Source organism: Orcinus orca, chromosome 20 (assembly GCF_937001465.1).
Source record: "Orcinus orca chromosome 20, mOrcOrc1.1, whole genome shotgun sequence".
Taxonomy (NCBI): domain Eukaryota; kingdom Metazoa; phylum Chordata; class Mammalia; order Artiodactyla; family Delphinidae; genus Orcinus; species Orcinus orca.
Window position 1 is genome coordinate 52259682 of NC_064578.1, and position 24055 is coordinate 52283736.

Here is a 24055-nt window from a genome sequence, read left to right on the forward strand (position 1 = left end):
TGTTGTGTTAGTTTCTGCTGTATAACGAAGTGAATCAGCTACATGCATAGCTACATCCCCATATCCCCTCTCTCTTGCGCCTCCCTCCCACCCTCCTTATCCCACCCCTCTAGGTGGTCGCAAAGCACCGAGCTGATCTCCCTGTACTATGCAGCTGCTTCCCACTAGCTGTTTTACATTTGGTAGTGTATATATGTCAATGTTACTCTGTCACTTTGTCCCAGCTTACCCTTCCCCCTCCCCGCGACCTCAAATCCATTCTCTACGCCTGTGTCTTTATTCCTGTCCTGCCCTAATGGTTCAACAGAACCATTTAGATTCCATATGTATGTGTTAGCATACCGTATTTGTTTTTCTCTTTCTGACTTCACTCTGTATGACAGTCCATCCACCTCACTAAAAATAACTCAATTTCGTTTCTTTTTATGGCTGAGTAATATTCCATTGTATAAATGTGCCACATCTTCTTTATCCATTCATCTGTCGATGGACACTTAGGTTGCTTACATGTTCTGTCTATTGTAAATAGTGCTGCAATGAACATTGCGGCACATGACTTTTTGAATTATGGTTTTCTAGATCTTTTCTCTTTTGTGAGAACAGTTGCCCTCATTTATCCAAATATATTTACAAAATATATAGCAATATTAAAAAACATTTGTTTTTTTAATTTATTTTTAAAAATTTATTTATTTATTTTTGGCTGTGTTGGATCTTCGTTGCTGTGCGCGGGCTTTCTCTAGTTGCGGTGAGCGGGGTCTACTCCTCGTTGCAGTGTGCAGGCTTCTCATTGTTGTGGCTTCTCTGTTGCGGAGCACGGGCTCTAGGCACGCAGGCTTCAGTAGTTGTGGCACGTGGGCTCAGTAATTGTGGCTGGCAGGCTCTAGAGCTAAGGCTCAGTAGTTGTGGTGCATGGGCTTAGCTACTCCGCGGCATGTGGCATCTTCCCGAACCAGGAATGGAACCTCTGTCCGCTGCATTGGCAGGCAGATTCTTAACCACTGTGCCACCAGGGAAGCCCACATTTGTTTCTTTTAAACATGTTTTGTCTGCACTCTGGATTTGATTTCTAATAGTTGATAAGAAATATTAAGACATTTACCCTGCACATTAAATTACATTAAACTAGAGGAAAAACTGCATAAAATAACAAATGAACTAAAATATCAATTTCTCCCTGTAGTTCTATGAATTTTTTCTTTAGTCCACTTATATTTATTTTCTACTGATATATTTAGATTTATTTCTATTGTTTTATTTTTATATTTCTTGTTCTGCCTTTTCAACGCTTTTTTCCTCCATTCTTATCTTTTACTGGATTTTTTGTTTGTTTGTTTCCTCAGTTCATTATTTTCTCTTTCTTCTGGTTTCAAAGTTATACACGAATTCTCTTTTATTTTTATTGGTTATCCTTGAAACTTTACCTTACACATCTAATTCAGCAAAAAGTTAAAGATCTTAAACCCTCTCTCAAATAATACAAAGAGAATATAACACCTTAACTCCATTAAGCTCCCTCCCAGACTAACCAACTAGTGTTGTCAGCATTTTAGTTTTACTTTTTTTATGCCCTCGTTGAATATATCTCTTATTTTATGCAGGCAATATTTATTTGTAATTACGTAAATGTTTATGACTCATGTTGCTCTCCCTCTTCCTTCTTGTCTCTCAGATAATCTTTCCAGGTTAATTTAAAATTTTCCTACTGCCTGAAGTACTTCCTACCGAAAAACTGTTTCTCCCCTCACCCCATTTAAGGAACCGGCTTGCTCCCCCTCACGGAGCAAACAAGGGCACCTCTTTCTTGTTTTCGCTCCCTCCTGCTGCAGCAAGAGTCCCAATAAAGGCTTGCCTGAATTTCTTGTCTGGCCTTTTATCAATTTTTATTGATTAAAGAGTCAAAGGAGGCTTCCCTGGTGGCGCAGTGGTTGAGAATCTGCCTGCCAGTGCAGGGGACATGGGTTCGAACCCTGGTCCGGGAAGATCCCACATGCCGCGGAGCAACTAAGCCCGTGTGCCACAACTACTGAGCCTGCACTCTAGAACCCACGAGCCACAACTACTAAGCCCATGTGCTACAATTACTGAAGACCACACGCCGAGATCCTGTGCTCCACAACAAGAGAAGCCACCGCAATGAGAAGCCCGCGCACCGAAACGAAGAGTAGCCCCTGCTCGCCGCAACTAGAGAAAGCCAGCGCACAGCAATGAAGACCCAATGCAGCTAAAAATAAAATAAAGTTTTAAAAATTATTTAAAAAAAAAAGAGTCCAAGGACCCTGGTGGGTGACACATGGAACCTCTGGCCAATAGCCTGTGAAGAACTGAACCCTGGTAACGATGACAAGAATGAGTATGGGAGAAGATCCTTTCTAGTTGTGCCTCGAGGTGATTACAGTCCCGGCTGACACTTTGATTATAGTCTCTGAAGCAGGGGACCCAGCTAAGCCATGCCTGGATTCCTGATCTACAGAAACTGCGAAGTAACAATGTTGTTGTTTCAATCCACTAAATTTTGGGGTAATTTGTTACACAGCAGGAGACAACTTAATGTCCTTTATTTATCCTATTATTTTGCATATTGTGGTTCATTATGAACCTGACAATTCCAGTACCTGGAGGTGGGGGACCTTCATCTGTTAACTGTTGTTTCTGTGGACTCTAATTTCAGTCTTTACTTCTGTGCTGGTGGTCTTTGTGATATTGATCAGAGTCCTCTAGGGAGGATTCACTTCTACTTCTGCAGGTTGTCAGGAGTGTTACTATCCTGGAACTAGATCAGCTGCCCTGGACGGCTCTTGCTTAGCTGGGGAACTACACTGAAGTTTTACAAATCACAGCTGGCTTCAGGCTCTTGGTAATGCCAGTGCAGTCCTATCTGGGGCAGGAAGTTCGATTCCAACTGCATCTTTTTTTAAATTTGTTTCCTCTGTGGGGGAGGGAAGATACTTGAAGACTACCCATACCTCTTATGAAACCACCAATGTCACAAAAACAATGTCATATCACCTAATGTATCATAATGCCAGAAGCTGAAGTCCAGGCTAAAATATCTCATTGTTTAACTTATCGTTTGTAATACATTAATGGAAATGGTTAAAAATCAGTTAATGGAGCCAATCACGCATTCAGCTTATCTAAAGAAAAGTTTCCTTATGGTTAGGAGAGAATTTTAGGTACCATTTTAATCTCCTTACCTATTTATCATTTTGCCTTTCTCCAACTTACTTTTATCTTCCTTATAATTTTTTAAAATTTAATTACACTAGCATAAAAAAGAAAGGAGCTGCTTTAGATTAAAAGAAATTTAAGCCATCTAAATACGTGTTTGGTCATTGTTTGGATCTTGATACAAATAAAACAATTGTAAAAAGGCATTTTGAGAGAATTGGGAAAATTTGATTATGGATTTAAATGTTCAATGATACCAAGAAATAACACAATTTTGTTAGGGGTGTTAATGGCATAGTGGTTATGTGCAAAAATTTCCATCTTGTTAGAGATGCCTGTCAAGAATGTAGAAGTAAAATGATATGTTGGGATTTGCTTTAAAAGGGTTCATCAAAGAAAAAAGAAAAAAGGGATCGATAAAGTACATGTGACAAAATGGTGACACTGCTGAGTGCAAAGCAATGCACTCTTTTACCTTGAAATATATTGACAAACTGCATTGGAGCAAGTCGTTTTGGTTTCCACCCCCACTAGATCACCTCTGAGCCGGCTCATTTCACCCAAACCCTCCCACCCCAATGGACTTATTATTTCCAACTTTAATTAACATTACAAAGGTAAAATGCTATGTCATTGGACTCTCTGTTAGCACTTTTTAATTGGTGAAGATGAGCGGCTTGCAGATATTTGCTATTTTTAATATTTTTTGCGTGTGAGAAAAGCCTGCTTAGTTTTCTTCCCCATTAAAAAAATCAAGTATTTCTATTTTCCTTAGTTTTTATTGATTAGTAACATGTATTTATGTAGTTACAATGACTTTCCCAGTTTACAGTATCGTTTTCAACTTGGTTCATGGAGTCTTATGCAAACAGTTCAATATTTTACGTTCTCCGGCTTTGCTGTAATGATAAGAAAATCTTTTTCCAGTCTTCAGGATTATACAGGGTTATGCTTTCATTTGTTACATTTACATTTTTAATCCACCTGGAACGTATTTATGTTCTAGGCCAGTTTCTGGCTCTTCTCCCAGAAAACAACTAGCAGGTGTTGCTTAGCAACCTCCACTTGGGTTGGAGTTCGGCTTCTTTTCAGGGTGGGAAAAACAGCTGCACTCCCTTCAGAGTTGATTGCAACCTTAAAGCGTTGCCTAGTAACGCCGTTTCGGATGCTGTGATTGGACCCTTCACACGACCCCCCCATCCCCCCAAGCCAGAAAGAACTTAACTAGAAACCTAATCTCTCTTTTGGAAAACAAGGGCAGCGTACGCGTTGCATAGCAACCAGGTCTCCAGACCCTCCCATTGAAACTAGTGTCGGAATCGTCGCCCCGCTCAAAAATGGCGGCTGACGCACCGCTTTCAATATATTTCGCTCTCGACAGTTCTACCAATAATTCAGTCTTCCACATCAGGCCCCCGAAGGGGTTCGCTAGGTCCTTTTTGAGTCTTGCACACACTGGGTGCGAAGGAGGATGGAGATAAACCCACCAGCCTTGGGTGCCCCGCACAAACATGGCCGCTAGAGCGTCAACAGCGACGCAAGGCCGTCTGGCGCGGCTGCGCGCGCAGCGCAAGCGCATTTCCGGTCATCCCGCAGTGGCTACGGCGGCGGTGACGGTTGCGGCGCGGGGTATGGTCCCCGGGTCGGAGGGCCCGGCCCGCGCCGGGGGCCTCGTAGCTGACGTGGTGTTTGTAATTGAGGGCACGGCCAACCTGGGGCCCTACTTCGAGGGGCTCCGCAAGCACTACCTGCTCCCGGCCATCGAGTGAGTGCCGTTTCCGCGACTCCAACCCCGCCCTCCGACTTTAGTTTTCCACAGTCTCTTGCCTCACCCCGACCTTTCACCTCCGACCTTTACAGGTATTTTAATGGTGGTCCTCCTGCCGAGACGGACTTCGGGGGAGACGTGAGTCTTGGGACTCCTGAGTTTGAGGGAAGAGGGAAGCTGGGAATCCGGACTCCTGGGTCTGAGAGAGGAGGGGGCGGGCACATGGACTCCTGGGTCTGAGGTGGGAGGGGCTGGGGTCTGGACTCCTGGGTCTAAGGGACGGGGAGCTGGGAGCCCCAACTCCCCTGAGGGAAAAGGGAGCTGGGGTCCCAGATAAAAAATTTCTCTGTCCTCCCCTTCCAGTATGGGGGGACCCAGTACAGCCTCGTGGTGTTCAACACGGTGGACTGCGCCCCAGAGTCCTACGTACAATGTCACGCTCCCACCAGCAGCGCCTATGAGTTTGTCACCTGGCTCGATGGCATTAAGTGAGCTCTTTTCTGGGCTTTGGGAAGGGTTGGGGGACCCTGTGACGGACCGCGGAGGAATGGTGGCTTGGATTTGAGCTGCAGGATCCATCCCCTCACATTAGTTGGCTGAAAAGGACTGTGATGGGGATTGTGGTTTTATCCCTAAGTCACTTCTGTGGTCGGTTCTGTGTGCTTAGCTGATGTTGCTGTCTGGCTCGGAAGTAGAAAGAACTTCCCAGTCAAGGAGGCCTGTGGAACTCCAGCACCCACGTGTGATTCCTCCCTTTTCTGCCTGTTGCTTCTCATTTCTACTCTAGTTCTCCATTTTCAGGTGGAGGCATTGAAGCCTGAGTGCAAGAGGGGTGGCGCTAGGCCTTTGTGCTTTGGAGTGAATTGTGATAGTTCACATTGCAGGCTCTTGCAGGTGCAGACAGACTGGGGCCACAGCATGGCTCCACCACAACAGAACTCTCTGCCCCCTGTGTCTAATATAATTTGTCTCTAAAACGGGAAGTTCAGTAGTACTTATAGGTATCGTGTTACTTATTCACTATTGGGTAACAGATTAAAACTTAGCAGCTTGGGACTTCCCTGGCGGCCCAGTGGTTGGGACTCCACACTGCCCCTGCAGGGGGCACAGGTTGATATCTGGTTGGGAACTAAGATCCCACATGCCTGGAGGCGCGGCCAAAAAAAAAAACAAACGACTTAACCGGCCTAAGACAACAGACATTTATTATCTCATGTGGTTTCTGTAAGTAAGGAGTTCAGGGGTGGCTTCGATGGGTTGCTCTAGCTCAGGGTCTCTTGTGGGATTGCAGTTGCCATGACTTTGGGCTGCAGTCATCCAACAGTTTGATTGCGACCGGAGGATCCATTTACAGGGTGGCTCACCCTATGGCTATTGGCTAGAGGCCTCGATTCCTTGCCAGATGTTAGCCGTGGGGCTGCTTGAGTGTCCTCCAACAGCTGGCTTTCCTCTGCCTGAGCAATCCAACAGAAAGAGCAAAGAGGAAACCACAGAGCTTTTTATGATCAAACCTTGGAAGTCACACACCATCACTTCTATCACATTCTGTTTAGTACACAAGTCAGTCCTGTCCAGTGTTTGAGGGGGCGTGAATACTAGGAGACGAGGATCATTGGAGACATGGTTACAGTGACTTTGTAGGGATACTTTGTGAATTAAACGAGTTGATGCCTCTTTAAAACAGTGCCTGAGGGCTTCCCTGGTGGCGCAGTGATTGAGAGTCCGCCTGCCGATGCAGGGACACGGGTTCATGCCCCGGTCCGGGAAGATCCCACATGCTTGCGTACCGCAAAAAAAAAAAAAACAACAAAAAAACAAAACAGTGCCTGACACGTATTAAGTGCTACCTAAGCTTTTGCTGTTGTTTTGTGTTTTGGTTTCTTGGATTGCAGATGGATGATGGTAGTCCATGTCTCAGCACTCTTGGGAGGATCACAGGACCTGATTTTCATACTGTGTTCAGCTCAGGGTCTGGTCAGAGTTCATTAAATAACACCAGTTCGCTGTTACCTTTGTATGTCCCTGCAGCAAATGTTTGTTGAACACCTGCTTTGTTCCAGGCTGTATGCGCTGGACTGGGTGCTGCATGTTCACTGCAAAGTTGACTCTTAAGTTTCCCCCTCATGGTCTTTAGAATTCATGGTCAGGGTAGAGCAGGGTTTCTCAGCGTCAGCACTGTTGACCCTTTGGGCCAAATGACTCTTCGTTATTGGGGGGCCGTACTATGCATTGTAAGGTGTTCAGTAGCATCTCCGGCCCCTACCCCCCAGATGCCAGTGGCTACTTCCCTCCCCCAGTCTGACAAACAAAGATGTCTCCAGACGTTGTCAGGTATCTCCTTGGGGGCAGAATCCACCCCATTTAAGAACCTTTGGACTAGATTGTGGTAAGACTTGAATAATGTTGAATGGGGGGCTCCTTGAGGCCCAAGTCCAAGTCTGATGTTCCTCAAGTCTCTAGCACCCAGCACAGGGCCTGGCACAAAGGAGGCCTAAGGAAAACTTTGTTGAACAAGTGAGTAAATGAATGAATGCCCAGAATGCACTTCATAATCTGGTTCCCCCCCCCCCGTAAACTCCTATATAAACATCAAGACCTGACTCAAATGTCCTTTCCCTGATTCTGGCAAGCAGCCAGTTGCTCTCTCCTCTGACCCCATTGCTCCCAGGTGTTTCCCTGTCATAGCTTCACACCTCTGGACTGTGAATGTCCAGGACTTGGGTGTTTCTCCTGCTGTTTGCTTCCAGCTGGGGCCTGGGACCCAAGAGGCCTTAGGAGACCTTCGCTGAATAAATGAACGAGTGAAAGCTGTGGGGAAGATAATTACCAGGAAACCAAACCTTCTGGTGGGTGTCAGGAAAAGCAGTTAAACCCCCTTATTTAAAAATGTCAAGGGCACTGGGAAGATAAGAGGGAAATGCTTTCTGAATACTTTCATCCCATATTCACCCTCCCCTTTAACCGACCTAGAATACACTGTACCTATAACCAAATAAAAAAGCTTTGTGTGCTGTATGCTCACCGGAATCCTCCCAATCAGCTGATAAACATTTTAAGCCATTATTTAATATTCACAGTCGTCACTGTTTTATCAAGTCCTATGTAACTATCTAAATTCAGTTTCTGTGGCATTCGGGGCCCTGCTGTAACAGAGATCACGAAGAAAGTCAGCAAGTTTTGTTCACGCTTGGAGAAATCTTATCTTTTCCTGGAACATCCATCACTTATGGAACAAAGCAGGCAGTGTGATTTTTTTTTTTTCTTTTTTCTTTTTTGCGGTACGCGGGCCTCTCACCGTTGGGGCCTCTCCCGTTGCGGAGCACAGGCTCCAGACGCGCAGGCTCAGTGGCCATGGCTCACGAACCCAGCCGCTCCGCTGCATGTGGGATCTTCCTGGACAGGGACACGAACCCGTGTCCCCTGCATCGGCAGGCGGACTCTCAACCACTGCGCCACCAGGGAAGCCCAGCAGTGTGATTTTTGAAATGTCCTTGCTTTGGAGAGGTTCATTTCTGATGTTACATTTTCCTTTCTGACAAGAGGGGCGGTTCCCCCTCCTCCCTACAGCTAGTGACCCAGCATCAGAAAAGCTAGGGTAGGGACTTCCTTGGTGGCTTGCAGGGGACATGGGTTCAAGCCCTGGTCCGGGAAGATCCCACATGGCACGGAGCAGCTAAGCCCGTGCGCCACAACTACTGAAGCCTGTGTGCCTAGAGCCTGTGCTCCACAAGAGAAGCCACTGCAACGAGAAGCCCGCGCACCGCAACAAAGAGTAGCCCCCACTTGCCGCAACTAGAGAAAGCCTGCACGCAGCAACGAAGACCGATTGCGGCCAATAAATAATAATAATAATAAAAGATTAAAAAAAAAAGGATAGGGTAGAAGGAAAATAGCCCAAGTGTCTTCCCCATAGCGTTGTGACAGTGCGTTTGTGCATTCATTCATTCATCTGTGCCTTCATTCATTCAACAGATGTTTGTGGGGCAAATTGTTCCAGGCACCGAGGAGTCGGGGGTATGAGGCAGGCAAAGTTCTCGCCCTCTTGGAGCCAGTGTTTCCCTGGGGTGATGGGCTGGGCAGGGGTCTGGCAGTAGGAAGTCCCTGGTCAGAGCTGGCTGCTGTTCATGTTCCTTCAGTCCCTCTGGGGGGCTCCCGGGGCCTCTTGGCCCATGAAAATGGGTGGTGAGGACTCAGTGGTGTGACATCGGGCGGAACAATTGGGGGCAGAGGCATGAGGATGAGGAATCATTTTGTTTTTACTTTATGTTTATTACTTGAGGGGTTTATTTGAAACTTTATGATATTTAAAACATGTTTTGCAACTGGTCATGCTTTCTCCCATTCCCCATTTTTTTTTTTTTTTTTTTTTTTGGCCGTGCCACCCAGCTTGTGGGATCTTAGTTCCCCGACCAGGGATGGAACCTGGGCCCTCGGCAGTGAGAGCGTGGGGTCCTAACCACTGGACCGCCAGGGAATTCCCTCTCCCACTGCCCGTTTTTAAGGTTTTCTCATTTCTTGGACAGAATATTTGTTATGTGTCTCTCTCTGAGTTGGTACAAGATGGCTTATGCTTACTGTTCAATACGAAAAAAGCCAGCTTTGGGATCTCAAAGTGGTCAATCGCACTTTCCCTCGTAAATTATTTTTTTTAGAAATTGGGATGAAATTCACATAACACACAGTCATTTTATTTTATTTATTTTTAAATATTGATTTATTTTTTGCTGCGTTGGGTCTTCATTGCTGCGCGCCAGCTTTCTTTAGTTGCAGCGAGCGGGGGCTACTCTCTGTTGCAGTGTGCGGGATTCTCACTGCAGTGGCTTCTCTTGTTGTGGAGCACGGGCTCTAGGCGCGTGGGCTTCAGTAGTTGGGGCTCGGGGGCTCTAGAGCACAGGCTCAGTATTTGTGGTGCACAGGCTTAGTTGCTTCGCGGCCTGTGGGATCTTCCTGGACCAGGGCTCGAACCCACGTCCCCTGCATTGGCAGGCGGATGCTTAACCACTGCGCCACCAGGGAAGTCCAACACGCAGTTATTTTAAAGTGAACAATTCAGTGACGTTTAGTACATTCAAAATGTTGTGCAGCCACCTTCTCTATTTAGTTCTGGAACATTTTCATCACCCTAAAAGGAGACCCCGAATGCCTGAAGCAGTTGCTTCCTGTCTCTCCCCCTGCCCCCTCACCCCTGTCTCCTCAGCCCCAGCCATGAAGATGGCTTGATTTCTTCCAGCACAGGAAGCTGGCAGTAGGGTGGATCCAGAGTTGGTTCATTTATCGGGGTCTCCCCCAACTCTGCGCCATTCAAATTCCTGTGCAAACTGGAGTCTCGGTGGTGAGGAAGAGGAGGGCTGGGGAGTGGGTCGTGGGGAGGAACAGTGGTGTGGCCTGAGCACCCTGAGCGTGGGCGCAGAGGGCAGGAGTCTACACCGGGAAAGCGTTCAGGTGGGCACAGAGGGGGCATGCTTCGGTGGCTCACTTGCTCAGCAGGCATTTCCCAGGACTCTGTGTACTTTTAGAGCTGGCTCAGACCACTGGCTCTCCCTCACTGAGGGCTGCACCGTCTGGAGGGGAGGTGGGCTGTGGAAGGAAGCTTGACATTCGCAGTATTGGGGGACACGTGATGTGATTGAGGGTGGGCCCTGAGATCAGGTGGCAGGTGAGGAAGGCTTCCTGGAGGAGGATGACACTGGGCTGGGTGTCTGGTTAGGCAAGCAGGGTTTCTACCTGTGCCAGAAGGGGCAGTGGTACATGGTCTTGGGGTGGACAGCACAGGCAGAGGCCTGGGCGCGTGGCTGATCATGGAGTCCAGGGACACCCAAGAAGCTCTGGAGGACTTGCACCCAGAGAGGATGGAGTGGAAGGTGGACAGGGCCCCAGATGCCCAGCTGAGGGCTTGGCTCTATTCTGGCCTTGATGGCCAGGGTTGTATTTGAAGCCATTTGTTTATGTAACACACAGTTCCCAAGGCCTCCCTTGTGCCAGGCTTGGTGGGGTGGGGTCGGTGAGGCTGGCGACAAGGGAGGTCAGAGACCCCCGTCCCTGCCTTGTCGGGGAGACAGGTGCCGACACAGACACAGGGGCCACGGTTCAGAGCAACAGAGCCCTTAGGGCTCCCAGAGCGGGGCCCAGTCTGCACAGATGTCCCCTGCGGCAAAGGTTCAGCCTTGTGACCACGTGACCCGAAGAATCATGGTGACAACAACTGCAGTCTAGGAGAGGCCTGCCACAGGCCACACGGGGACAGACACTGGGGACCCCTCTGTAGATCAGCTGGGGGGAGAAGCCCAGATCTGTGTGTAGTCGTTTTCTGGGGCTGCTGTAACAGTACTAGAAACAAGGTGGCTTACAGCAACAGAAAGTTATTGTCTCGCAGTTCTGGGTCCAGGAGTCTGAGATGGGGGTGGGCAGGGCCGTGCTCCCTCTGGAACTTTAGGGGAGGGTGCCTTCCTTGCCTCTTCCAGCTTCTGGTCTCCCCAGACGTTCCTTGCTCTGTGGCAGTGACATTCTGATCTCCACGTGGCGTTCTCCCTGTGTCTCGTCACATCCACATTGCCTTTCCTCTGAGTGTGTCTGTCTCTGTGTCCCGAGTCCCCCTTCTTATAAGGACACCGGTCATATTGGATTAAGGCCACCCTAAGGACCTCATTGTAGCCTGTTTACCTCTGTAAAGACTCTGTTTCCAAATCAGGTCACATCCTAAGGTGTGGTGGAGGGCTAGGACTTAAGCATACCCGTTTTGGGGGACCCAATTCAACCCATAACACTGTGGGAAGACAGAGGAGGCCCCTGCACCAGGCTGGGAAGCTGGGGTGAGGCCAGGGCAGATGGCCCAGAGAGGGCAAGGTGCACAGGGACTGGGACACAGCACAGGATCCTGGGCTTAGAGTCCTGGGCCCTTTCTCTGTTCCATCCTCTGGTGGGGCCTCTTGCCAGAGGGACTGCCTTGCAGGAGATGACAAATGTCCCCTGTCCTCGTGCCGGCACTGGGGATAGAGCAGGAAACTCGGCAGTGTCCCCGTCCCAAGGTGCACAGTCTATGAGGAGGGATGGCGCAGGTTCGGGCCCTTCCAGGGTGGCCCAGGGGCTGGGGGCTGGAGCCGCAGGGCCCCCCAGGGGCTGACCGCCTGGCCCCCTGCAGGTTCATGGGCGGGGGTGGCGAGAGCTGCAGCCTCATCGCGGAAGGCCTCAGCACAGCCCTGCAGCTGTTCGATGACTTCAGGAAGATGCGGGAGCAGATGTGAGTGGCCCACGCCGGTCTCTGTCCGCCGGGCACGTAGCCTGCTTTGCCTGTCATGGGGCTCCACCCCCGGCCTCACTGTGGGGAGGTGGGTGGGCTCTGCATGCTGGACACGGGGCTGGGAAGCAGGCGGTGTCCAGACGGTGTTCTGATGAGATCACCTGGCCTGTGCCCAGTCTCGGTGTCCTCATCAAAGGGGAGCCAGCTCTGGGTCTGCTTCCTGCCTGCCCTGCTTGCCGGGCATCTTAGAGTGAGTCAGGAGGCTCTTCCGGGCCTCAGTGCTCTCAGCTGTGAAATAGGGGCCTGACTCCTGACTTCCTGTGGGCCGGAGGACTTGCACCTCTGCTGGTGCCGGCTCTGGGTCTTTTCTCAGGGCCCCTGTTGCCACGCGCTCCACATCTTTCCTTGTCCTCGGCAGCGGCCAGACACACCGAGTCTGCCTCCTTATCTGTAACTCGCCCCCGTACCTGCTGCCTGCTGTCGAGAGCACCACGTACTCTGGGTGCACGACGGAGACCCTCGTGCAGAAGATAGGGGAGGTGAGGGCTCCTGGGTCTGAGGGAGGAGGGCTGGGGCCTGCTGCCTTGGGCCACAGGATCGCCACAGACTCCGTGGCCAGCTCAGCTGGCTCCTGTGGGAAGAACTATAACCCAGAATTCTCTGGGGCAGCTAATACAGGTCTTGGGGTCTCCTGTCCCAAAGCCCGATGGGATTTGGTTTTAGGGCCCAGCAGGTGTGACAGCCAGGGCTTGGCCTGGTGGCTTTGTCCTGACTGCTTGTCCCCTCTCCTGTAGCGAGGAATCTACTTCTCCATCGTGTCTCCCCGGAAGCTGCCTGCCTTGCGGCTTCTGTTCGAGAAGGCAGCTCCCCCGGCCATGCTGGAGCCGCTGCAGCCGCCAGCAGACGTGAGCCAGGACCCGCGGCACATGGTGCTCGTGCGGGGGCTTGTGCTGCCAGGTGAGGCCCGGGTGCTGCTGGGGGGACGGGGGTGGGAGGGGCGTCCTCCCCGGCTTCTTCTTACTTGGATTTTCTTCCCGTCTCTCAATCCCCTTCTCGTGGGGCTCGATATCCATCCTTGGCTCTCAGTCGGAGGTGGCTCGGCCCCCGGCCCCCTGCAGCCGAAGCAGCCTGTGCCCCTGCCTCCAGCACCACCCTCGGGGGCCACGCTCTCAGCAGCCCCCCAGCAGCCTCTGCCCCCTGTCCCCCAGCAGTACCAGGTGCGAACATCACCGGGGAAGGGACACGCTCCTGGGGCCTTGAGGGAGCCCTGGCCCCTTGGGAGAGACCTAGCTGGATGTTGAGCCTTGGGGGTGATGGGTGTCTCCCTTGAGACACCTGGAGAGTAGAACTTTTAGGGTGGGGAATCATGTCCCTGTGGGGTGATGGGAGTCACGAGCTCCTGCGATATTGGGGCTGGGGAGGGTGGTCCTCACCAGCCCCTCCCCTCTACCGCCAGGTCCCTGGGAACCTGAGTGCAGCCCAGGTCGCTGCCCAGAACGCAGTGGAGGCCGCCAAGAACCAGAAGGCTGGGCTGGGCCCTCGCTGTGAGTCCTGGGCGGGGATGTGGCAGGGCGGGTGGGGGCAGCCGGGCCGCTCGCCACACACCTGCCCCCACCGCTTCCCTTGGTGTCTCCCGCAGTCCCGCCCATCAGCCCCCTTCAGCAAGCCGCTGCGGGAGCCGGTCCCCCCTACAGCCAGGCCCAGGCCCCCCCGCTGCCCCCAGGGCCCCCCGGCGCCCCCAAGCCACCTCCTGCTTCCCAGCCCAGCCTGGTCTCCACTGTGGCCCCTGGCCCGGGCCTGGCCCCCCCTGCACAGCCAGGGGCACCGTCCATGGTAGGTACCTGCCTTCTGGCTGCCAGCACAGTGCAGGGGAGGAGCAGTTGGCCTTTCTGAGGAGGGCCCAAGGGCACGTGGGTCTTGTTGTTCGGTGTCCTTGGGGGCTCGTGGAGCTTGTGCTGTAGGCAACACTGAGACTGCAGGGTCCGGGGGCAGAATCATGGGGTTTGTGGTTCCGGGTGGGTGAAGACTGTTCTCAGGAGCCCGAGGGCTCCTGGGAGTGCAAGACATCAGGGCCTTGAGAGTCTTTGAATCCTACAGGGTCAGAGCATTTATGGTCCCAGGCATGGCCCAGTGGTGTTCTGGGCCTGGGGGTGCAGAGGAAGGGACCTCCGTCCCGTTCTGCTTGTTGGTTTGTCCCTCTCTCAGGACACTTCCCCCCAGAAGATGGTCTGACCCTGCCCCATGGCCCTCCTTCCTCCCCTCTGTCAGGCGGGCACCGTGGCCCCAGGAGGGGTGAGTGGCCCTTCTCCGGCCCAGCTCGGGGCCCCGGCACTCGGCGGGCAGCAGTCAGTCTCCAACAAACTCCTGGCCTGGAGCGGGGTCCTCGAGTGGCAGGAGGTGAGTGGATCCATGGGGCCAGGCCTGGTGGGGTGCAGGGTTAGGCCGGGGCCCCCATGGGGTCGTGGGACTTGTGGTCCTGAGGATGGTTCCAAGGACACGTGGGATTTATAGCCCGGAATTCAGGATTAAGAGAGGTCTTGGATTCTCGGTCCAGGGAAGATCCGGGGGATGGTGGCATCTAGGGGACAGAGGGCTGTGGGATTCGGGGGCAAGAGGAGGAGCCCCAGCGTTTGTGGAATTTGAAAGCTAGAGGATTGTGGGATTGATGGTCTGGCGGAGGGGCCCAGGGCTCATGGGACTTAAACTGGGGTGGGGGTCCCGAGTTTCGGGGCTCCCAGGGTAGGGCAGGAGAGGCCAAGGGGATGGAGGCTCAGGGCCTTTCTCACTGTGACATGCCCTTCTTCCCCTCAGAAGCCCAAACCTGCCTCCGTGGACGCCAACACCAAGCTGACTCGGTCACTGCCCTGTCAGGTCTACGTGAATCACGGCGAGAACCTGTAGGTGCCTGCTGGGGGTGGGGCGGGCGGGAAGCTGGGGTGTGCGTTTCCTGACGCCCCTCCCGTTGTTGCCCCAGGAAAGCAGAGCAGTGGCCCCAGAAGCTGATCATGCAGCTCATCCCGCAGCAGCTGCTGGTGAGTGGGGAGGGGACAGCCGCCCACCCCCCCCCCCCCCGCCTCTGTCCTCAGGTCCCTGCTCCGCCCGCTGGCTCACGTCAGTGTCTCCCACAGACCACCCTGGGCCCTCTGTTCCGGAACTCAAGGATGGTCCAGTTCCACTTCACCAACAAGGACCTGGACTCCCTCAAAGGCCTCTACCGCATCATGGGCAACGGCTTTGTGAGTGGGGTGGGCGGGTGGGGGGGCAGGTGGCCACTCCCCATCTTCGTGGGCCCCAGGGAGCCACTTTTGATGGTGGGGCTGCCTTTGTGACCTCGGGTTTCTCAGCCTTAGCTTTTTTTTTTTTATAATTACAACAAGCACCAGGTTGAGGTCTGTTCCGTGTTAACACCCTTGACTCTGACGGGGCTTTGCTGGGTTGGCTTCCTGGGGCCAAGAACGACAGAAATGTATTCTCTCGCACTTCCGGAAAAGAGGAGTCTGAATGAAATCAGGGTGTCAGCAGGGCCGTGCTCTCTGAAGCCTCTAGGGGAAGACCCTTCCTTGCCTCCTACAGCTGGTAGCCCCTGGCGGGGTTGGCTTTAGGCAGCAAAACTCCAGTCTCTGTTTCCGTTGTCACATGGCTGCCTTCCCTCTGTGTGTTTCTTCCCTGTGTGTGTGTGTCTCTGTCGTCTTATGAGGACACCAGTCATTTGGACTGGGGTCTTCTTTAATGATCTCATCCTAACTTGTTACATCTGCAAACACCCTATTTCCAAATAAGGTCACGTTGACGGGTGCTGGGGTTTGGCACTTCAGCATGTGTTTTCGGAGGATACAGTTCAACTCATAACACTGAGGGAGGCTCTCTAAATAGAGCAGAACCGGTTAACGAGTACATCCTGTGGACCTGGCACTTTTCTAGGAGAGGGGACTTTAGGCGGATTACCTCATGGAATCCTCAGGAAAATTCTACAAAGAAGGTGATCCTGAGAGTTGGGAATACCTGCAACTGCAGATAGCAATACACCCAACCAGCAGAGTTTTTAGAGCAGATAGATGATTGGGGTGGAGGCTTACAACAGTTCACGCTTTCTCCTAGTCCCATGTGTGTCAGCTGGGCTCAGCTGGGCTAGTCTTGCTTGGGGACTCTTGTGGGGGTTACTGTCAGGTGGCGGCTGAGACTGTGGTCATCTGAAAGCTCACCTGGGCTGGAGGTGCAAGATGGCCCACTCACATGGTGAGGTCAGTGGGGTTCAGCTGGGCCTGGCCATCCGGGTGCCCACATGTGGCCTCCCCATTTGTCTTGGGCTTCTTCAAAGCATGGCAGCTGGGTTCTGAGAGGGATGTCCCCAAAGCGAGCACTGTACAAGCAGACATTCATTTGTGACACGTAACAGGACATCCAGAGGTGAGCAGCTCTCGGGATTACTTATGTAGCCCCATGACGTCAGGGCCAGGATCTCTGGGGTTCTCTTGGCTTCTCTCTAGTGGTTGTAAGATGGTTTTCGAAGCTCGAGAACTCTTGTTTGACTTGATGTAGGAAGGCAAGAAGGAGGCGTGGCATCAGCCGTGTATTTCCCTTTCTTTAGGAAAGCACTTTCCCACACTCGTGGGCAGGCTTCCCTTCACGTCCTGGGCCAGACCCAGGCCACTGGGCCACCCCTGGCTGCATAGGAGAGCATCGGGGAACAGGCACCCATGAGTGCACTGGGACCCAGACATGTTGCTACCCAAACGGAATCGGGGTTCTCTACCCAGGGGAGAAGGGCAGATGGTAGACAGCTAGCAGGGTCTGCCTCACGTGAGAAAGCAAATCTTACTTGGCCAAGGTTCTATAGGGGGGACCTCAGTCTTATCAGCCCCTCCTCCCCCAAGAGCCCACCTCCTGAATACCCTGCGTATTACGGGCTTACCTGACATTCGCTAATGTTTCCCGGGTACTTCCGTGCGTCCAGCCATGGGCAGGCTGCCTGACGTGTGTCGGCACATCCCGGAGTCACATCCCCTGTGGTGTTAGCGCTGCTACCCGCGGTTCTCACTGCGGGTACTGAGGCTGGGAGGGTGTGGCACCCCCAAGGGCCTCTTGGATTCCCAGTCAGTCACGTATCCGCCACCACCTTTGATCACATGATTCCAGTGTCAGCTCTCTGTTGAAGCCCCTCCCTCTCAGCTGTGAGCCCTCCCAGCCTCCCGCGGTGTGGCCAAGTTGGGGGGACTTCCTCTCTGCTCTCCTGCCCGGTGGTCAGCAAGTGCCCAAGTGAACAGGTGCCCAGCCTCGCCCTGTTCCTTTGGGCACCCAGCTCTCTGGAGCAGCCTCAAGCCAAGGCTTGAGTCTCCTCCACCTTTCAGAGCAGGAAGCTTGCCACTCCCGGCCTGTGGGGCCTCTAGAACCATCTGAAACCCGGAGGGGTGGGAGGCCTCCTTCTCCAGGGTGTGACCAGTTGCGATCCTCTCCCACAGGCGGGCTGCGTGCACTTCCCGCACACGGCCCCCTGCGAGGTGCGCGTGCTCATGCTCCTGTACTCGTCCAAGAAGAAGATCTTCATGGGCCTCATCCCCTACGACCAGAGCGGCTTCGTCAACGGCATCCGGCAGGTCATCACCAACCACAAGCAGGTCCAGCAGCAGAAGCTGGAGCAGCAGCGCGGGGTGAGCGCCGCGGCTCCCGGCCCCAGAGCTCACGGCCAGACCCCGCAGGGCCCTCCTGGGACTCCAGCGCTGGGCACTTACTCCTGCCAAGTTCAGCCCCGTCCCCATGTTGCCATGCACCATTGCTCTCCTTTTTTAGTGTTCGTGTCGGATCTCCAAGACACAGCCCCCTCTTGGGGACCTGGGAACATAAGGTTTACCTCCCAGACCTGCCCACCCGCTGCAGAAAAGGTCCCCAGCTCCTGACAGGTTCCCTCTCAGGGCGCAGACCCTCCCCGACATGGGGACGCCCCGCCAGCCACTGATCTGCTCCCTCTCTCCTCACACAGATGGGGGCACAGCAGGCACCCCCGGGGCTGGGCCCCATTCTGGAGGACCAGGCAAGGCCCTCGCAGAACCTGGTGAGGACAGGGCCAGTGGGGTCAGGGCCCGGGCGGGGGCGGCCCCAGAGGAGGCTGTGATTCTGGCCCCACCACAGAGGTCAAGGTGTCTGGGGGCTCTGCCCTCACCCCCGTCTCTTCCCGTCAGCTCCAGCTCCGCCCGCCGCAGCCCCAGCCGCAGGGTACCGTGGGGGCCTCTACGGCCACGGGGCAGCCGCAGCCCCAGGGTGCTGCCCAGGCGCCCCCGGGCGCCCCACAAGGCCCTCCCGGAGCGGCCCCCGGCCCGCCCCCTCCCGGACCCATCCTTCGGCCCCAGAACCCCGGGGCCAACCCCCAACTGCGGAGCCTCCTCCTCAACCCACCACCGGTGAGCTCTGGGGGCGGGGGGCAGATGGGAGCTGTGGGTCCTGGGCGTTGACAGTTTGATTCCTCTCATCTTGGAGGTGGGAGGTTGGTTTGATTGGAGGGTGTGACTGGCGGCCCGCCTGGCTCCTCCCCATGTGTCTTACGTGGGCTTCTGATAAGATTCCTTGGAAGAAAGACCAGAAGCTACCCGAGGGGCTGGGGGAGGTGGGGGCTCCCCACCAGGGCCCTCTGAGCTGCTTTCCTTGTTCTCCCAGCCCCAGACTGGGGTGCCCCCGCCTCAGGCCTCCCTCCACCACCTCCAGCCACCGGGGGCCCCTGCACTGCTGCCCCCACCGCACCAGGGCCTGGGGCAGCCCCAGCTGGGGCCCCCGCTCCTGCACCCGCCGCCGCCGGCCCAGTCTTGGCCTGCACAGCTTCCCCCCAGGGCTCCACTGCCAGGTAAGGGGGTTCGGGGGAGGCCAGGGTCCTGGACTGAGTATCCCAACAGCCCCTGGACTGGAGCCCCAAGACCAGTGACTTCTGGGAAGTAAAGTTCTGGGATTGAAGAATAGCGGGTCCCCCATGGCTCTTGGGGCTCTAAGGGCTCCTGGGGGACCAAGGAGGCAGGAGCTCTCCCCACCATTCCCCTCCTGCGTGTCTTCCTGGGGTTGCTGAGAAATGTAGTCTTAGGGCCAGAGAGGTATGTTGGGGGATGGGCTCCCAAAGGCTTAACGGGAAACAGACTATCTGTGGTCACATGGCGTCAGAAGGCGACTCTGTGGGTCCCCCCAGGTCTTCCTAGACCACTCAGTGCCTTGGGCTCCCAGAGGAGGAGGGAGGAAGCAGGTCCAGGGCCCTCCAGGGCCCCAGGGACTACTGGGAGATGCAGTCCCTTCCCCACTGCCCCCCAGGTCAGATGCTGCTCAGCGGGGGTCCCCGGGGCCCGGTCCCCCAGCCGGGCCTGCAGCCCAGCGTCATGGAGGACGACATCCTCATGGACCTCATCTGAACCCCCGACACCCAATAAAGTTCCTTTTAACACACGCCCCGGCTCCCGTCACTGACATCCCCCAGGACTGGGCAGGAGGAGACGGGGGGAGACACCTCTGTCCTTGTTCTCGCTTCAACAGACGTCCCTGAGGCCCCGGGCTGGTGAGGCCAGGGCCTTGGCGGCGAGTCAGGCGGTCTGGTGCAGCCTGGCTCCAGGGAGATGTGGAGGCAGCAGGCAGGGCCCCCAGGACCACGTGCACTCGTGGAGCTAGAGAGGGTACCAGGTGGGCCCGGAGGAGGCCTCTGAGCCAGCTGGGCTTGGCAGCATCTGTGAGAAGCAGGAGTCAGGGAGGCTGGGAAGGCAGGTGCTGGCGGTCTAGGTGCGGAGACCACAGAAATGAACGTGTGGGGGCAGGAGGAAGCTTGGGGTGGTCAGAGGAGCGAGTCCATCCTTCTGGAGCATGAGCATAAGGGAGGGGGGCCTAGAGAGGTGGGCAAGCACCAGGCGGGGACAGGGCTCAGGTTCCAAACCAAGCAGCTGGAGGCTTGTCCAGGGGATGCAGAAGAGCTGCGGGAGGCCACCAGCAGGGGCCAGGCCTGGGTCGGCTGGCTCTCAGAAAGCCCCCTCTGGGCTATGGGATGTGATGGGGCAGGACGGAAGGCAGGTAGGGGTCTGGGGCAGTTTCCCTGGGGAGAGGAGAGGCCAGAGGAGGGGCTGGGCCGAGTCGGGGGGCAGGAGGGGTGAGGCTAGAGACTAGTGTGCTGTGCGAAGAAAGCTGGGGGTGTACGGGTGGGGTTGAGGGCGGTGCCCAGGGCCTGGCCTGGGTGTGTGGTAGACAGTGGGCCTCCCTGAGGCAGGGAGCTGGGAGAAGGAGCCAGTAGTGAGTGTGATGGTCCAGGGACATCCAAGTGACCAAGGCCGTGTTGGGAGCTCAGGATGTGTGTCCTTAGTGACAGTATGTGTTTGGTGGTTGAAGACACCAGAATGGATGAGGTCTCATGTGGAGAGGGCAGGCTCCATCCAGGTCCCAGGCAGAGACCTACCTTCCAGGGCTTTGGACAGGGTGGACAGTGGAGCCATCCTGCTGATGGGAAACCCAGCAGGAATGTAAGGAGGATGTACAGGTTTGGGATGTAATGAGGCAAGGGGCCTCAGGTCGTCCTTAGAGAGACGTCCAGGGGACGGCTGGATACAGACACGTGGCTGGAGCACAGGGGTGCTCTGGCCTGGGGGCAGAAAATTAGTTGTCCATTGTCAGACCCTAGAGCAGTGTTGCTCAGAGCGTGGTCCACGGCTGGACCACCAGCATCCGCATTGTTTGAGATGCCGGTTAACATCAGATTCCCGGGCCCCGTCCCAGGAGAGAGGTTGCAAACTGGTGGCCCGTGGGCCACTCTACAGATGAGTTTTGTTTGGCCTTCCCTGTGTTAGCATATGTGGCATTTTTTTTCCTAACAAGTTAGTTGTAAAAATCAGGATAATTCACACACACACACACAAACACACACACACACAAAATCTGCAGTCTTGGCTTCTCTTGACAAGTCAGAAGATCTGGCACCCCTGGGCCCGCCCTTCTGCCTAGCAAACAACGGGCTGGAGCTGCCCCTTTCCATGGGGCGTGTGCTCTCTGGTTCGCCACAGTCCCCACCACTCCCTCTTGACTCCCCTACCACGAGGCAGGAGGCTGTTGCCTTTGGCATGGGGCTTGCACTGTTGTTGTTCCTGTGGTAGCGTTCGGAGACAGTGAAATCTTTCTTGTACCCATGTCTCTACCAAAAGTGGCAAAACGAAAGAGAGAACGAGAGGGCCACGTGTTTCGAGAGAAATGGGAGCGAGCCTATTTCTTTGTGGAGGTGAAGAGCATGCCTACGTGCTTAATATGCAAAAAAATCGTGTCTGTGTTGAAAGAATACAACCTGAGGCGTCACTATGAATCCAAGCACAGTAAGAGCTTCGACCAGTACACAGAGCAGACGCGAGATGCAATACTCAATGAACTGAAAAAGGGCCTCAAGTGTCAGTAGGGCTGGTTTTGGGAAGCGGACGGGAGCAGTGGCACGGCTGCCACGCACGGTTCCGGAATCATGTGAAAAGAGTCACCTGGGCATTCCAGCCTACCGACAGCGAGTTTATAAGGGAGCAGAAATGACGCCTCCCGAACAGAAACTCATGTCTGTCTGGACCATCCTTTAAGTCTAGCAGGCGTCTGCATCCCATGGGGAGGTGAAGAGAAATCCGAAGACTGACAAGTCCGTTGCTTGAATGAGTCAAATCAATAGTGGCCTTTTCTATCGCTGCTCATGAACTGTTACCACCCAGTTAGCTTTATTTATTTGTGGTGTGGAGAATCTCGATGTGACCGAAGAAATCTGTGACACCGTGCCAAGGCAGGCCCGACACCGGGAAGTGACCTGTTTTCTGTGTGTTGAGAGAAATGCACAGTTTCACGGAGACTGGTCAAAATGCCTGAGCACAGCTACAGACCATGGTAGTGATCAAACGATCAGTGTCACACGGGACCGACAGGGGACGCCTTGATCCAAGGACTCAGATCGTTGCATCATACCAGGCACTGACCTTACTAAGAAAGTCAACGGAACACAGGACACGACGTCCGTGACAGGCTCGTGTACCTTAACCATGGGCAGGCTGGTGATGAACTTGACGCAATGTGTTTTATAGAAGCTCTGTGACCTGGTTGTCACAGGACGTGTGGAAGCAGTCTGAACCGTTGCAGTCCATCCACTTGGTTCATTTCAGATGAGGCAGAAGCCACACCTTGGTTCCCCTGAGAAGGTCAGTCAGAGACTTTTGATCGAGGTTCCAACCCTTCTGAACACTCTCTTTTCTCCGCAAGGACATACACAAACAGCTACTTGAATGTATGATTGTGTTCACCCCGTCCTGGCAAAAATGGGGAAGTCGTTGGCAGGGAATATTCTGACTCCCTTTCGTTGCTGCAGTTGGTTTCCAGAAACGAAAGACATGGCCCAGACCACGTTCACCCAACTCGTGGTGTTAAAGACCAAATTCCCCCAAGGGCTCTCCACATCCAGACTTGATGAAAACTAACACTGTCCACTTTGCCTTTGTTGGTTAATGTCGATCGTGTGAATGCAGACCGCAAATAGTAGTTATTGAACGAACTACAGGGCAATAAGCTGCTGGTTCCTAAGTGGGTTCCACCGGAAGATGACAGTCCTACACCATTCTCCAGTAGTTGTCCTGCATCTCTGCGTTTGGAAGCGGCCACGCTTGTGAACAGCCGTTTTCCGTTACAAAACTGAATCAAGTTCAATATCGCTCCCAGCTTCAGGAGTCCAGGTTGAATTCTCAACCACCCATCCCACCATGACATCCAAGGCCTGACGTTGACATCTGGGGGCGGCAGGGATGATGTCGGCCTCCCGGCTTCAAGTCAGGGAGCAGAAGAGTTACGACAGAGAAAAAAAATTTTAGTAATTAAATATTTCTATTTTTCAATTTGTATTTTTTCAATTTTGGATTTGAAATATAAACTCCAGTATGACACATGTTTGTATTATGTTCCATGCATTCACCAGAGTTCAGTAAAGATTCCATTTGATTATATTTCTGGCCGTCGACTTTTCTTATACCTGGCAAGTGCACTCATTTATGTGGCCCACCTGGCTCCTGCCGGCATTTGAGTTTACGATCCCTGCCCTAGAACCGTCTAGAACCATCTAGAACTGTCGAAGCAAATCCATCCGGGGGCGGGAGGGAGGCTGGGCGTCGGCATTTGGAACAAGCTCCCTCGGCGATTCTGACGCAGATGAGAGATGGAGCAGGAGATCCCAGTGGCGGTCGAAGGAGGGAAAAGCGGGTGAGGTTTCCCAGGCAGCGTGCGTAGCAGGGGTTTCTGAAAACTCAGATGGCTCCAGGGACCAGGCAGGTGATGGAAATGTGTGACGCGGACGGGTGTAAGACGACAAGGATTGATGGGGACTGTGGCGAACTTGGGGAGTGCTTGCCCCGCCTAACTGCATTCAAATTAAAACCAAAAAACACTGTGAGGACCAAACAAAATCCGCTGGTGGGTCTCACGAGGCCGCCGGGCCGCCATTTTGTGACCTCTGGAAGAAGAAGACGCGAGGACAAAGGACAGAGGCCAGAGAAGGACCCACGTGTGCGAGTTGGGTGGGGGCCGGGAGACAGGAGGAGCAGGCAGGCACGTGTGTTCTGGAAGCCGAGTTTCTGAGGAGAGAGGGATCGACTGTGTCCAAAGCCGCTAAAAGGAAAGAAGACTAGCGGGGAGCAGCCCGTGCCGTTCCCACCAGGGTGGACGTTGCCCTGCAGGGAAACACAGGCTCGAGTCCATCTGGGACAAATTGATCAGACAAAGAAATGTTTCCAGTCACTGGTTTGGCCGTTGTGGGCCTATGAGGCCCTCTTGACCTCAGCACCCAATTAGAGGAACCAAAGGGACTGTCACAGTGTCATCACGGGTGCATATCATACACAGGGTGAGGCAGAAGAAAGCCCTTGGTTACG

At 53.8% G+C, this 24055-nt stretch overlaps 1 protein-coding gene across 4 annotated transcripts; it reads left to right on the forward strand.

Annotated features, from left to right (window-relative positions):
* Positions 1–4716: 4716 nt before the first annotated feature.
* MED25 (mediator complex subunit 25) lies at positions 4717–23134 on the forward strand. Of its 4 annotated transcripts, none has more exons than XM_004286160.2 (18): positions 4717–4936; positions 5032–5077; positions 5303–5427; positions 12078–12176; positions 12595–12715; positions 12971–13133; positions 13263–13393; positions 13633–13720; positions 13816–14009; positions 14445–14573; positions 14988–15073; positions 15151–15208; positions 15305–15412; positions 17636–17824; positions 18154–18225; positions 18353–18571; positions 18825–19008; positions 19461–19592. In XM_004286160.2, exons 1-18 carry the CDS (start codon positions 4803–4805, stop codon positions 19556–19558), a joined length of 2244 nt encoding a protein of 747 aa, XP_004286208.1. In that variant the 5' UTR covers positions 4717–4802; the 3' UTR covers positions 19559–19592. The 4 variants fall into 4 exon arrangements, with proteins under 4 accessions (XP_004286208.1, XP_033273146.1, XP_049559331.1 ...); XM_033417255.2 differs by lacking the exon at positions 19461–19592 and adding an exon at positions 21323–23134 and having other exon boundaries at positions 4744–4936; XM_049703374.1 differs by lacking the exons at positions 5303–5427; positions 19461–19592 and adding an exon at positions 21323–23134 and having other exon boundaries at positions 4799–4936.
* Positions 23135–24055: the final 921 nt, after the last annotated feature.

What these genes read in the sequence shown, in the direction of transcription:
- MED25 (XM_033417255.2), top strand. Translation starts at nt 4,803, where the DNA reads ATGGTCCCCGGGTCGGAGGGCCCGGCCCGCGCCGGGGGCCTCGTAGCT. An exon ending in ACCTGGCTCGATGGCATTAA is followed by an intron (nt 5,428 to 12,077) that starts GTGAGCTCTTTT and finishes GGCCCCCTGCAG; the next exon opens with GTTCATGGGCGGGGGTGGCG. An exon ending in CTGTCCCCCAGCAGTACCAG is followed by an intron (nt 13,394 to 13,632) that starts GTGCGAACATCA and finishes CTCTACCGCCAG; the next exon opens with GTCCCTGGGAACCTGAGTGC.